General features: G+C 40.5%; 1 protein-coding gene across 1 annotated transcript in view; it reads right to left on the bottom strand.

Annotated features, from left to right (window-relative positions):
* The window catches only part of LOC124281806, a 19,874-nt gene extending 4,873 nt beyond the window's left edge, over nt 1-15,001 (bottom strand). Inside the window, exons 1-4 of the mRNA XM_046717799.1 lie at nt 14,953-15,001; nt 4,158-4,257; nt 2,238-2,353; nt 1,790-1,862 (exon numbers count right to left, since the gene is read on the bottom strand). Coding sequence (XP_046573755.1) covers nt 1,790-1,862; nt 2,238-2,353; nt 4,158-4,257; nt 14,953-14,986 — 323 coding nt within the window. The 5' untranslated portion in view covers nt 14,987-15,001. The remainder of the gene's footprint in view (nt 1-1,789; nt 1,863-2,237; nt 2,354-4,157; nt 4,258-14,952) is intronic.
* Nucleotides 15,002-15,260: the final 259 nt, after the last annotated feature.

Consider the following 15,260-nt stretch of genomic DNA (forward strand, 5'->3'; position numbering starts at 1 on the left):
ATAGCGTAACCGACATGACATGTGTTCCAATCACACAAGTGAACACTTACTTCATTCCGACTTCATATCGTCGTGTGACTAACATTTCCTATTGGTCAGAATCCGTATTTGGATGTTTACTTGCCAAATGTTTTGTTTTTTCATCGTACTGGTTGTACTGCCTGCATAGCGCAGTAATATTTTTCTCTTTTCACTATCCAGATCAAGACACTTCCATACATTTGATTTTTTATCGTTCTCCTTATCGTTACCTAATCATTTTAAGAAGTGAAATCTCAAACGATGTATAATAATTACTCTCATCTGCAGACTTGTAACAACTACAGCCATACAGCCACACCGTGTGAGGAGTAAACTATTTAATCTAGGCCTTAATAAAAACATTATCAGATGGGTTAAAGAATTCAGGGTACATAGAACTCAGTATGTCAGTGTCAATGGCTATCAATCTTCTTTGCTCTCAACCTCTACTGGAGATCCACATGGCTGTGTTCCTTCATCCGTTGCTTGTCAATATATGACTTGTTCACTGTGAAATTTGGAGATGATGCCACTGTTACTGGCCTAATTTCTGATTCTGAACATTATTATCGTCAAGGCATTGACAAAACCGTAATGACAGTTTTTTATCAAACCTTTATTCAAAGTGTGTTGACCTACAATTTTCTATGTTGGTATGGGGATCTGTCTCATCGCAACAAAAACAAACTTTTCAAAATTGTTAATACTGCTTGCAAAATTTCTGGAGTGTCTTTCGAGTATACTCCCTTTATCTATGAGCGCCAGATTGTAAAAAATGGAGCTAAAATTAGATTTGATAGTTGATATATTTGATCTCACCATTTTGAACTACTTCCTTCTGGACGCTGCTGACGATTACCTTCCCTCAAAACAAACAGAGCTAGACAGTCTTTCATACCATCAAGTATTCGTGAATGCAACAAATATTTTGAATCACCATCATGTGATTAGAACTAGAATTATTCAGCCTCTTTTCCTATGTGGTTAATTGAATTATATCATGTCAGTTTTATTTATAAATAGCATTCGATTTGAGCATGTAATTATTGTGTGTATTTTTGTGAACTGTGTATATATTCATTTTGAGACAGTTTGGATGTATAAGAATTTCCTACGGGATAATAAAGTTATATCTTATCTTAATATTTGACGTTAACGGCCGCTCATGCTTAGCACATGGCAGACAGTCTTTCAACGTCAAATAATCCGAGTTATCTTCCCTTTTCGAGTCCTCGAGTCCATGAAAATAGACTCGAGTCCAGCTAGACCCGACTCGTCCACGGGTACTCGAGTACCCGTGGAAGCCCTATTTAAAATATCTCAATTCGACTCACAAGTTTTCAGCGACACGATAACGTTCGCAATGTTTACATTCCCACAATGCAATCGTGGAATGTGGCTTGACTACTCAGCTTCATCTGGATGAACTGATCTAAACTTACGTTGGTAGTAGAAATGCGACGTTCATATTGCCCCATATGGTTTACGTTCATCACAGATGTAATTAAAATAATTTAGAGAAGATTCTTAATCCGAACGTAAACCGTCATCAAACTGTTTATCATTTGTATTTTCTGGTAACGTTCGGGGGGGAAAGACACATCAATAGAACAGCGCGCCAGTTAGCCCTGTGCGAGGATTATTAATTTAGATCACCGACACCGTTGTGTGTTTTCTGCCTTAGATTAATCGTAATTACCCTCAGAAAGTATTAAATTTGGCATCTTAGAAAGAAATACTGTTCGCTCTAGTCTATTGGTCTCCTCACATGCAGGTAGCAGCGTCATCGGCTTGAGCAGTCGCCCAGAACGTCTTCTGACAGACACAGGTGTCAGTGGACGCTGTAACAGGAAAATGGACGTGGTCTTAGGAAACTATTCATTCCATACAGAAGCTGAATCATCCCAAGACTGTAAAACTACATATTCCACCCTTGCCATCGCCATCATCAGATATTTTCACATGTCTTGGGAGACATTAAGCGTTAGAAGCAACCCATGCTTGTCGTAAGAGGCGACTAAGGGGATATGGTGGTCAGACTCGCTGACCTGATAAATAAATGTCAACAGAACCCAATTGCGTAGATCGATGCTCATGACGTCAATCACTGGATTGACTAGACCAGACCCGATTATTCACAGGGTGCCATAATAATACTGAAATATTGCTGAGTGCAGCGTTAAACAACAAACAAACAAACATGGCTTGGAACTTACAGCAACTGGCGTTCGTGTAATCTGTTTCGATTGCGGCTGCGTCATCAGTTGGTAGTGGACAACCGGCATCACCTTTAGCTGAGGTCCCGAGACAAGTCAGGTAGGAGCTGAGGACACTAGAACACAAGGTACAACTACTGGTCATTTACTAAGATATGCAATTCGAATATTGCAAAGACCAGCTGTATGACGGCGATATGTAAGTAATCGATTGTGGGCCACAGACTGACCACACTTAGCGCTATATAAAAGGATCCACGTTAGTGCCAGTACATACCTTGATGGCAGTTTTAACGTTACAAGCCTCTGTGAGACTGACATCAAGAGCATCAATCGTAGTAATGGAATTACGATTATCACGATAGTAGCAACATGCACGAACATTGCTGAAGACCAAGTGTTTGTAACCCGGATGTAAAGATCAACCCTTTTTCCGAGCTTGACCCAACCCCATTTAACCGCCTCTATCGACAAGCATAGTCAGATTGTTCCTTTGTGTGTTTATACCGCCTGAATGACTCTGATGTTTTCATAATTTCGAAACCTCATGAGGGTGATCGTTACAACATTGTTTTCTCTGCACGACAGAAGTCGTTGCGGGCGAAGCAGCTTGCAGGTGACCCTAAACATTGTTCCTTCGTCATAAACACCAGCGAGCTACAGTGGGTGAGTGAGTATGGTTTTACGACGCTTTTAGTAATTTTCAAGCAATATAAAAAATTCAGCTGTTTCAAATTGTCAAACTCAGTTTGAATAAAAAACTTAAAATTGTTTCGAAAAACCGGGGCCTGGCTCCGATTTCTCGAAACAAACTTAAGTTTTTACTCAAATTTCAAACTGAATTTGACAATTTGAAACAGCTGAATTTTAAACTCAACTGCATTTTTTAAATAAAAGAGCCCAAACATCTTAAGTAATCTATCCACCAAACTCAAATTGTCCACTATGTTTGAGTTTATTATCGATTTTAGTTCATTCTGGGAAATGCATTTTCTCAAATTTGAGTAAAAACTCTAACTTAAGTCAAAACTCCGACTTAAGTTTGTCGAGAAATCGGGACCAGGTCTTCGGCGTGACGAGCAAATGCTTTAACCACTAGGCTACCCCTTCGCCCCAAAGACAGCAACAATAAACAAGACTAAGCAGAGGCTGACAAATCACACCGCTCCCACAAACAGAAAAGAAACAAATCATCTGATTGATACAGCAAGTCATATAAGAATGATCAGTCCAACGTGATGAGAGTAGTCCTGTCGAATTGTCCGCATACAACCTTGGTACTGAGCTACCAAGAGAATACCGATTAATTAGGATGTAATTTGTTGTCATGGATTTTCTTCCTAACTAGCAAAGGGTACAAGATGACTACCTATTCTTTGTTCAAGAAAAGTGTTATAAAAGAATACGTGTTAGTTGCGGCGATAAGGTCAAAAATCCAACTATTACCATGAAAAAGCATAAATAAAATTTCCTCTTTAGCGAAAGGCAGCAGTTGACAACCTGGCCTTTGCGTGAGCAAAGTTTCATAAAAACTACCTATTAGTTATTGACTAAAACTAAAACTGATCCGTGACAGACAAGCTAATTACTATACATGTATATCTCTCCTTGTATCAACACATATACCAACCCGTGAAGATCCGGGTTAGAATTGGTTATCAGTAACCCATGCTTGTCATAAGAGGCGACTAACGGGGTCGGGTGGTCAGGCTCGCTGACGTGGTTTACACTTGTCATCGTATCCCAATTGCGTAGATCGATGCTCATGCTGTTGATCCCTGGATTGTCTGGTCCAGACTCGATTATTTACAGATCGCCGCCATATAGCTGGACTATTGTTGAGTGCGGCGTTAACCAACCAACCAACAAATATACAAGCTCCATGAAATATACACAATATGCGACAACGACTTCACTCACGTGCATTTTACAGTGTTGTCTGAGCTCGCATTAGTCTTGGCTGTGCCATACTCTGTCTTGCAGTCAGTGCAAGTCGTGGACCAGGCCACTGGAAGGAACACTGGAAACAGAGAGAAGAACGAATGCGTTTGGTAGAATAAATGACGTGAGCCTGTTCTTCCCAAATATACTGGGCAAAAAAAGAAACACATAGCTAAAAGTAGGATGTTTTTAAGATGAAGGCTTGAAATCAATATAAATGTCATTGCTAACTGTGAATACAGCCCTTACACTAATTCATTGCACACGAACGCAACATTTGGTGAACTGTCGCTAAAATACAGCACCTTGAATTAAAACTGGGAGAAATCGCATGTAGTAAAAGCTGTTAGCATGTTACACGTGTAAATACGGGTACTAAAGCTTCATACCGGTGGGTATAAAAATCTGACAGTCCCGTTGCGAATCACTCTAAGCTGTTCCGTATAAGCGACCTTCAAGATGCCAAGACTGAAAGCAGACTGTAGAAACAGAGCCATTGGACGTCTGGAAGCTGGAGAATGTCAGTCATCAGTAGCCAAGCACTTCGACGTGAGTACCATATCCCGTCTGTGGCAGCGCTACAGACTCCACAACTCTACAAGAGATCGACCGAGAACTGGTCGACCAAAGGTCACAACTCCGGCCCAGGACCGCTTCATCCGGGGTGTTGCATCTGCGCAACTACAGTGTGGCATACACAGCTTCGTGGGCTTCGTGGGCGGTGGGGTAGCCTAATGGTTAAAGCGTTGGCTTGTCACGCCGAAGACCCGGGTTCGAATCCCCACATGGGTACAATGTGTGAAGCCCATTTCTGGTGTCCCCCGCCGTGATGTTGCTGGAATATTGCTAAAAGCGGCGTAAAACCAAACTCAGTCAGTCAGTCAGTCGTGGGCTTCGTGGAGTATCAGCGCAAACCATCAGAAATCGCCTACGACAGCATGGGATACGACCAATGCGACCATAGCGCCTGTTCTGCGGCATCATCATCGTCTCCAATGGAGCAGAAACGTTCGACCATGGACCCTAGTGCACTGGAGGAGGATCTGGTTTAGTGATGAGTCGCGGTTCTTGCTGTATCGCCATGAACGTAGGATGCGTGTCTACCGACGGAGAAATGAACGCTACACTCGACACTGTATTCGTGCAGTTAATAGATACGGCGGTGAAAGTGCCATGATGGGGGCAGAAAAATGATACACCATTATGGACCAGATAGGCATCAGACATACGCTCAAACCGTTTTAGACATATTATCAAGAACTTTAATTGGCGCCGTCTAGTGGTGAAGTGGTAAAGGGGGATAACTAAGGAATGTTGCCAATTCTTGATGTGGATGGGCATGTTGAGGGACGCTCGGCGCCCTGGGCCTCGCTTAGCACTGCTACTTTTATAGACAGACAGACAGACAGACAGATTTATTTTCAGTATACAAGGCCATGGCCCACATTACAGAATATTTTTACATTTTGGTTTGATGCTGGTAAAACCAGTAATGGTCATACATTATTGCCTCTGAAAGCTGTGAAAACATTTGTGTAATATACCCTACTAAGGAAAAAGTAGCAACACTTATCAAAACATCATCCTTAGATGACAAGTCTAACGAGACTATCTTTACACGGGTTACCAATATATAGGTAAGAGGAAAACATTCTATCTGATGCATTTTTTAAACATTGACAATTTAAATGGTATTCATCTTCAACTACTGGTATAGCAATATAGCAGTATTATGCCTCCCTGTTACAGTTGGAGGTTGGAAGCTATTATATCTGGACTGGCTTAAAACATGTTTATAATACTGTAGAATATATCTTTCAATTTACACAAGTGTCATAAAGTGACAGTATGTTGTAATTTGCTTTATAAAGTGTCTGACATATTTGCATAGTGTATAGGCATAACATATCTAAGAAATAACATATAGATCTTAATGTGTAGAATATTGACTGAGATTTATGCATTTCTAATTTTGCCTCTGAAAGCTCTGAAAACATTTTAGCACAATGTACAGGCATAATATACCCTTCTAAAGAAAAAAGTAGCAACACTTATCAAAACATCATCCTTAGATGACACAAGTCTAACAAGACTATCTTACACAGGTTACCAATATATAGGTAAGGTGGAAAACATTCTATCTTATGCATTTTTTAAACATTGACAGTTTAAATGGTATTCCTCTTCAACTACTGGTATAGCAATATAAACAGAGTCTATTACAGTACAGTGTATTATGCCTCCCTGTTGCAGCATGAGGTTGGAAGCTATTATATCTGGACTAGCTTAAAACATGTTTATAATACTGTAGAATACTATCATAAGCCAATGCTGATCATGAGGAATGGGAGCTACAATCATCTTAGCACTAAGATCGATGTGTTGGTTTAGCATATAGCGTTGCATCGTACCTAACGACTTAAATACTGTTTTGCTATTTTTTTGCTGAAGAGTGGACAAGGTGAGTCAGCGATTACATTGTTGAAATATTGCTGAAGAGTGGACAAGGTGAGTCAGCGATTACATTGTTGAAATATTGCTGAAGAGCGGACAAGGTGAGTCAGCAGTTACATTGTTGACATATTGCTGAAGAGCGGACAAGGTGAGTCAGTGGTTACATTGTTGACATATTGCTGAAGAGAGGACAAGGTGAGTCAGCAGTTACATTGTTGACATATTGCTGAAGAGAGGACAAGGTGAGTCAGCGGTTACATTGTTGACATATTGCTGAAGAGTGGACAAGGTGAGTCAGCGGTTACATTGTTGAAATATTGCTGAAGAGTGGACAAGGTGAGTCAGCAGTTACATTGTTGACATATTGCTGAAGAGCGGACAAGGTGAGTCAGCAGTTACATTGTTGAAATATTGCTGAAGAGCAAACAAGGTGAGTCAGTGGTTACATTGTTGACATATTGCTGAAGAGAGGACAAGGTGAGTCAGCAGTTACATTGTTGACATATTGCTGAAGAGAGGACAAAGGTGAGTCAGCGGTTACATTGTTGACATATTGCTGAAGAGTGGACAAGGTGAGTCAGCGGTTACATTGTTGAAATATTGCTGAAGAGTGGACAAGGTGAGTCAGCAGTTACATTGTTGACATATTGCTGAAGAGCGGACAAGGTGAGTCAGCGGTTACATTGTTGAAATATTGCTGAAGAGTGGACAAGGTGAGTCAGCAGTTACATTGTTGAAATATTGCTGAAGAGCAAACAAGGTGAGTCAGTGGTTACATTGTTGACATATTGCTAAAGAGCGGACAAGGTGAGTCGGCGGTTACATTGTTGAAATATAGCTGAAGAGTGGACCAGGTGAGTCAGCAGTTACATTGTTGAAATATTGCTGAAGAGTGGACAAGGTGAGTCAGCAGTTACATTGTTGACATATTGCTGAAGAGTGGAGAAGGTGAGTCAGCGGTTACATTGTTGAAATATTGCTGAAGAGCGGTCAAGGTGAGTCAGCAGTTACATTGTTGAAATATTGCTGAAGAGTGGACAAGGTGAGTCAGCGGTTACATTGTTGACATATTGCTAAAGAGCGGACAAGGTGAGTCGGCGGTTACATTGTTGAAATATAGCTGAAGAGTGGACCAGGTGAGTCAGCAGTTACATTGTTGAAATATTGCTGAAGAGTGGACAAGGTGAGTCAGCAGTTACATTGTTGACATATTGCTGAAGAGCGGACAAGGTGAGTCAGCAGTTACATTGTTGAAATATTGCTGAAGAGCAAACAAGGTGAGTCAGTGGTTACATTGTTGACATATTGCTGAAGAGAGGACAAGGTGAGTCAGCAGTTACATTGTTGACATATTGCTGAAGAGAGGACAAGGTGAGTCAGCGGTTACATTGTTGACATATTGCTGAAGAGTGGACAAGGTGAGTCAGCGGTTACATTGTTGAAATATTGCTGAAGAGTGGACAAGGTGAGTCAGCAGTTACATTGTTGACATATTGCTGAAGAGCGGACAAGGTGAGTCAGCGGTTACATTGTTGAAATATTGCTGAAGAGTGGACAAGGTGAGTCAGCAGTTACATTGTTGACATATTGCTGAAGAGCAAACAAGGTGAGTCAGTGGTTACATTGTTGACATATTGCTAAAGAGCGGACAAGGTGAGTCGGCGGTTACATTGTTGAAATATAGCTGAAGAGTGGACCAGGTGAGTCAGCAGTTACATTGTTGAAATATTGCTGAAGAGTGGACAAGGTGAGTCAGCAGTTACATTGTTGACATATTGCTGAAGAGTGGAGAAGGTGAGTCAGCGGTTACATTGTTGAAATATTGCTGAAGAGCGGTCAAGGTGAGTCAGCAGTTACATTGTTGAAATATTGCTGAAGAGTGGACAAGGTGAGTCAGCGGTTACATTGTTGAAATATTGCTGAAGAGTGGACAAGGTGAGTCAGCAGTTACATTGTTGAGATATTGCTGAAGAGCGGACAAGGTGAGTCAGCAGTTACATTGTTGAAATATTGCTGAAGAGCGGACAAGGTGAGTCAGCAGTTACATTGTTGACATATTGCTGAAGAGCGGACAAGGTGAGTCAGCGGTTACATTGTTGAAATATTTCTGAAGAGCGGACAAGGTGAGTCAGCAGTTACATTGTTGACATATTGCTGAAGAGCGGACAAGGTGAGTCAGCGGTTACATTGTTGAAAAATAGCTGAAGAGTGGACCAGGTGAGTCAGCAGTTACATTGTTGAAATATTGCTGAAGAGTGGACAAGGTGAGTCAGCGGTTACATTGTTGAAATATTGCTGAAGAGCGGACAAGGTGAGTCAGCGATTACATTGTTGAAATATTGCTGAAGAGTGGACAAGGTGAGTCAGCAGTTACATTGTTGAAATATTTCTGAAGAGCGGACAAGGTGAGTCAGCAGTTACATTGTTGAAATATTGCTGAAGAGTGGACAAGGTGAGTCAGCAGTTACATTGTTGAAATATTGCTGAAGAGCGGACAAGGTGAGTCAGCAGTTACATTGTTGAAATATTGCTGAAGAGTGGACAAGGTGAGTCAGCAGTTACATTGTTGACATATTGCTGAAGAGAGGACAAGGTGAGTCAGCGGTTACATTGTTGAAATATTGCTGAAGAGCGGACAAGGTGAGTCAGCGCTACATTGTTGAAATATTGCTGAAGAGTGGACAAGGTGAGTCAGCGGTTACATTGTTGAAATATTGCTGAAGAGCGGACAAGTTGAGTCAGCAGTTACATTGTTGACATATTGCTGAAGAGTGGACAAGGTGAGTCAGCGGTTACATTGTTGAAATATTGCTGAAGAGTGGGCAAGGTGAGTCAGCGGTTACATTGTTGAAATATTGCTGAAGAGTGGACAAGGTTACATTGTTACATTTACGAAAAACCTATAAAACATAACTTCTTCTGAAGCGAAACTTATAAACCAGTTGAATAGAAAGAACAATAACAGCCTCTGGAACAGGTCCGGATCCACAAAGCGATTGTAGCATTACCAGATATCGTAAATTAATCACAAGATTAAGTGAATGAGTTTAGTTTTACGGCGCTTTCAGGACTATTCCAGAAATATCACGGCGGGGAAGACCAGAATGCGCTTCACACATTGTACCCATGTGGGGTCTTCGGCGTGACGAGCAACCGCTGTAATCACTAGGCTACCCCACCGTCCCCACATGATTACGAATGTCGTAGTACTACGAACGCTTTGTGGATCCGGCCCCACGACGTTTACACTGTGTTGGTTATCTAATGGCTTATATTCGAATCAGCTAGTGATATCGCAACTTGGACTATTCATATAGACATTTTCATCGTGTTTATTGTTTCAGAGGTGAAATTGTCGCCGCGTTTCGTTCACGAAATACCAAGTACAACAATGGATAATAAAGTTATGTATAGGCTTGGTATTTCAACCATTATAGACACTCACATAAAGTCATTCATATAGAAGGCCTGGTGTTTTAACATTCTCATACACCATAAGATTGTGACTGTGGTTCGACAGAAGCAGTACAAATGGACGTAATATCCGTGTACCTGTATTTTAGGAGAGTTTGAGCCGATGTCGGCCTATTAAGAAAAATTAGCATTTAAATACGAATTTATCAGAATAGGCTTGGTATTTCAACCGTTATAGAACCTTATAAAGTCATTGATATAGAAAGTCTAGTTTGGTAACTGATGTGGGCGTATAAAGAAGAATCAGCACTTAAATACGAATTTATCAGAATAGGCTTGGTATTTCAACCGTTATAGACCCTTATAGGCATTGATATAGAAGGCCTAATTTGGTAACATTCTCACACACCACAAGATTGACTGGTAAGCAGGGTAAGTATAGTGGATTGTTGTTTTTCGTTCGTTTGTTGGTTTCTTGGTTCTTTGTGGAAGGGTCACAAAAGCCTAGTTTCGTATTTACAATAACATTCTCACACTCCATAAGAGTGTAACTTTGGTTCGACAGAAGTAGAACTAATGGAAAAAATATGAACAATATAGTCATGTATGGGGTTGATATTTTAAACCATATAAACCTGTTGAAGAAGCGGTTTTATTTGTTTGTTGGATGACCTTATTAGAAATGAGACAGATTGTGACTCTGGTTCGACAGAAACAGAACTAATGGGTGTAATATGTCTGTACTTACTAGTATTTGAGGATAAGAAGAAGCCGATGTGGGCCTATTCAGACTAATAAACATAAATTTATCTGAATTCGGCACTACAAGAATGCATGGGTGGTGATTGAAGGTATTGAACATAACCGGCATGGTCTTTGTTATGTTAAAAAACTGAATTCAGTCATTTACGTTCAGTCCGCGTTGGGTTCAGCCCTCATACAAAATGCAGATTAAGCCTGAATAATCAATACATATTGCAATGAACAATCGAATGCTTAAATCGATTAGAAGTAATAGTTCCTCCCCGTTCTATCAGACTGCAGTTAGTGCATTCGCTGAAGCATGGGGGACTGCATTTAATAGGGGCCACTTATGATGAATATCTGAGGTGAGGTGAAATTGGGTTTTACGTCGTGCTTGAGAATATTTCGCTCATATGACGACGTGCATGCGTGTGTATGTGTATGTGTGGCCGCTTGTACTAGCCCAGACTTAAGCTGGTTTAATAGTGCTAGCCCACCATACCGCAGTTAAGTATGAATGCGCTCACTCAGATACATTATACTGACTCCGAGCCGACCAGTCCTTGTTGTACCCATTAATGCCGAGCGCCAGGCAGGGACCAACAAGTACCATATTTTAACGTCTTTTGGTATGATGCGGTCGGGGATCGAACCCGCGACCTTCCGCTCTCCGGGCGGACGCTCTAACCACTACACCACGTAGACGGTCGATGAATAACTGAAGCATGGGGGACTGCATTTTATAGCGGGCCACTTATGATGAATATCTGAAGCATAGTTTTAAAGAAATCGATTTCAGTTTTCAAGACAGTTGGTTGCTATGTTAGCATATTCATTCCAGTATGAGAACACAATAATGCGGACTTCCTGTGATCCAGGGGTTTGTGAGCAGGGCAAACATCATTTAATGTTACTTGAAATATTGTTGTTTATTGAATTAACAAATCATTGTGTCACAATGACGAACCAAGGCAATACACGTAGCGTAGATAATGAGCGTGTGATAATGTTTTAAAGGTATTTCAGTCTCATCCTGGCGTCGTAGATCAATACCGAATAAATAGAACGCGGCAATACAGGTCTTAGACGTATAGATATGTGAAGATCCGGGTGGATCTTCAGTAACCCCTGTTTGTCATAAGAGACGACTAACGGGATCGGGTGGTCAGGCTTGCTAACTTGGTTGACACATGTCATCGTATCCCAATTGCGTAGATCGATGCTCATGCTGATGGTCACTGGATTGTCTGGTCCAGACTCGATTATTTACAACCCGCTGGAATATTGCCGAGTGCGGCGTACTAAACTTATTCACCCACTCACTCACTCACTAACGTAGATGTATAGCAGTTTAGTGAAACAAAGTAGACACATGACTTCGGGATGCGAATCCAAGTTCAAATGTCTCTCTGGCTTGCGATGAAATGAGTATCTATATCACCTCTATCTCGCCACTCTTACGATACAACCGCGTCGCTATCACGTGACACGGGACGTTTGTAATCACAAGTAGTGTATGCATATGGTAAACGCAACCATTAAAGTTATTATACTTCAAATCTATTAATCTTCCGTTTTTGCTAAGAACAATAGCATTGGTGACTTACATCCCAGTCATACATATACCATCTGCCTTGCTTAATTGGATCGTTGATACATAGCCCAATCCACAAAGCTGGTATCGGAAATTCCCATTCACGGATGATTCAGCAATTTATTACCCAGCTGTGTATCGTCTCACAAGACGTTAGGGACGGTGGGTTATCTCCCAATTGACAGACACCCATTTGACAGACAGCCAGTTGACAGACACTAAACTAGAAGGTTAATTAGGGTAATACCTACGAGTACAATTGAACAGTCCGCTGTCTAGTGAGTAGAGCAGGGTGAGCCTGAAACAGGTTCGCTACTGAGAAGTTTGATTGTGAGTAAATAGAACTTTGTTGTGATTAAATGATAAATGATTTCTCTTCTCAAATTTTAGTTTACTATCAATTACTATCGAATTTAAAAACAGGTTTGTCACTGAGATGTTTGATTGTGTTTATTGATAGAAAAGCCCCCTCCCAATAATAGCATATGTACAAACAGAAGTTACGTTTTGTTGGAGAGATATAGATATGAACATTTTTGAAAACATTCTGATTTGCAGTAAATGAGACACCTGCATTGCCATGTAAGATACGAATAATACCAATCAGTGTTCTAATTTTAACGATACTTTCTAAAGATTGTAACAGTTTATGTCTTTGAGTAGTATACAATGGTCATTCAAGGAAGTAATGGCCACATTGTCATGATGCGTCATATTTTGAATATTTATTCTAAATAAATCGTAATTAAGTGCACTCGTCATATATCTTAACATTGTGTGCAAAACATATAACTTCTTTATTCCATATGAATAATATTTAGGTTCACATTTGACTTTATTTGATTTATATGATAGAACAGTGTCGCAATTCCTAATAGCTAAGCTAATGTTTTCAATATGATGATGCCGACTCCCGTTAGACTAGAAGGTTAAACAGGAATGTTTATGAAAACAAACTGTTTTTTATATTGCAGCAATGAAAATTCAAATTAGTGTCTTTTCGTCCATCTTTCAAAATAAATAATATAGCTTCAGTTTGTTCCTGTGTTTTTATTTAGACTATTCCATTATAATGTGAAGGTAACAGGTAGTAGATAATCTGTTCACTGAACCGTAAATGTTGTTGTTTTAAGGTGTCTGCGAACTGGCTGTCTGCGTAATGGGGTAGCCTCGTGGTTAAAGCCAGCGTTCGAAATACCTGCCTGCCCAACCGCCCGGGACGGGTTATTTTCAACACGGACTGCCAGATGCTCAAATTCACCTGCCCGACGGTCGGGTTAAAATTTAGAATTTGAGACATGTATATGAAGATATATATCATATTTCAGGATAATAAATCGTTATTAATTCACTCGTAAAAGTAAATGATGAATTCCAATTGGATGATAAGCTAAATTGGATGTGAAACCTAATTTATTTGCGGGCAGGTAAGATTGGTCAGGGCTGGCAAGTTTTACATGTAACCAGCCCTGTGGTCGGCTGAATTGTTTGGGAGTTTCATACCCTGTTAAAGCGTTCGCTCATCACACCGAAGACCCGGGATCGATTCCCCACATGGGTACAGTGTATGACGCCAATTACTGGTGTCCCCCGCCGTGATATTGCGAGAGTATAGCTGAAATAGGCGTAATCACTCACAAGACCTTACTTCAGAATGGATGAGACATAACACATTACATTTCATTGTAGTGAGTGAGTGAGGGTTTTTTTACGCCGCACTCAACAATATTCCAGCTATATGTCTGTAAATAATCGAGTCTGGACCAGAGAATCCAGCATGAGCATCGATCCGATGTTTGCCCGGAAAGGATGTCTCTCATTAAACATTGAATGTAGAGACAGTTAATGTTTTCTAATATGGATTAGGATGGATAACTTGAGGTTATGTTTTACTTGCTGTTTAACACCGCACTCCTCAATATCATAGCTATAAGGACTGCTGTCTTTAATAATCGACTCTGAACCTGACAATCCAGTGATCAACATCATGATCTTCGATCTACGCAACTGGGATACGATGACATGTGTCAACCAAGTCAGCGAGCCTGTCCACCCGATCCCGTAAGTCGCCTCTTACGACAAGCATGGGTTACTGAAGATCAATTTAACCCGGATCTTCACGGGTCTCATTTCACTGTAGCCTGTTACACGCTGCCGTGTCTTTCCAAATAATAATCCTTACGAAAGAGCAATAGAGAGTGTGCGCACGCGCACAAACGCACATATGCACAGTCGAAAAACTGTGCTCATCTCAACGTTAAAAATAACAGCATTTAATCAACAATATTGGTGACAACAGCTGGTTGAAATTAAAACCCTGTGAATTTTATTTAGACAAATGTAAATTGTGAAATGAGAATTTGTAAAATATGATCGATTGATAAAATTGTTATTAAAAATAATCGGCAGCAATAAACTGCAAATAATCTGTAAATTGTCAGAACGGTTTTATTATTCATGCAGATCTATTTAAAACAATTATAGTTTACAATTTTAAGAAAGAAAGAGCTATTTTTCTCAAGTTCGTGATTATAATAAATATTCTGAATAGGTTCCAACTGAACTCACCCAGGAGAGACGCAACGATCAGCTTCAGCATCATTGATCATTCAAACGGAAAACACTGATGCAGAATGTTATGCAGGAACTGCACCTCGGAATAGCACGCACGCCTTTAAATAACACCCGTTACCATGACACAGCCACGTCACGTGGTCTGGCATCATTACGTTATTATCTGTTAACAATTGGACATTATATCAGGAATCGATGTGATGAATATTTCAACGTTGGAGGACCAATACCTTTCAGCTGTCCGGGTGCAACTGTAAGGCACATGTTACGTCATCTTACGAAACGTTTGTTTAAACCTGCCT

The sequence above is a fragment of the Haliotis rubra genome, unplaced genomic scaffold (genome assembly GCF_003918875.1).
Source record: "Haliotis rubra isolate DU_JTF1 unplaced genomic scaffold, ASM391887v1 Scf29, whole genome shotgun sequence".
Taxonomy (NCBI): Eukaryota; Metazoa; Mollusca; class Gastropoda; order Lepetellida; family Haliotidae; genus Haliotis; species Haliotis rubra.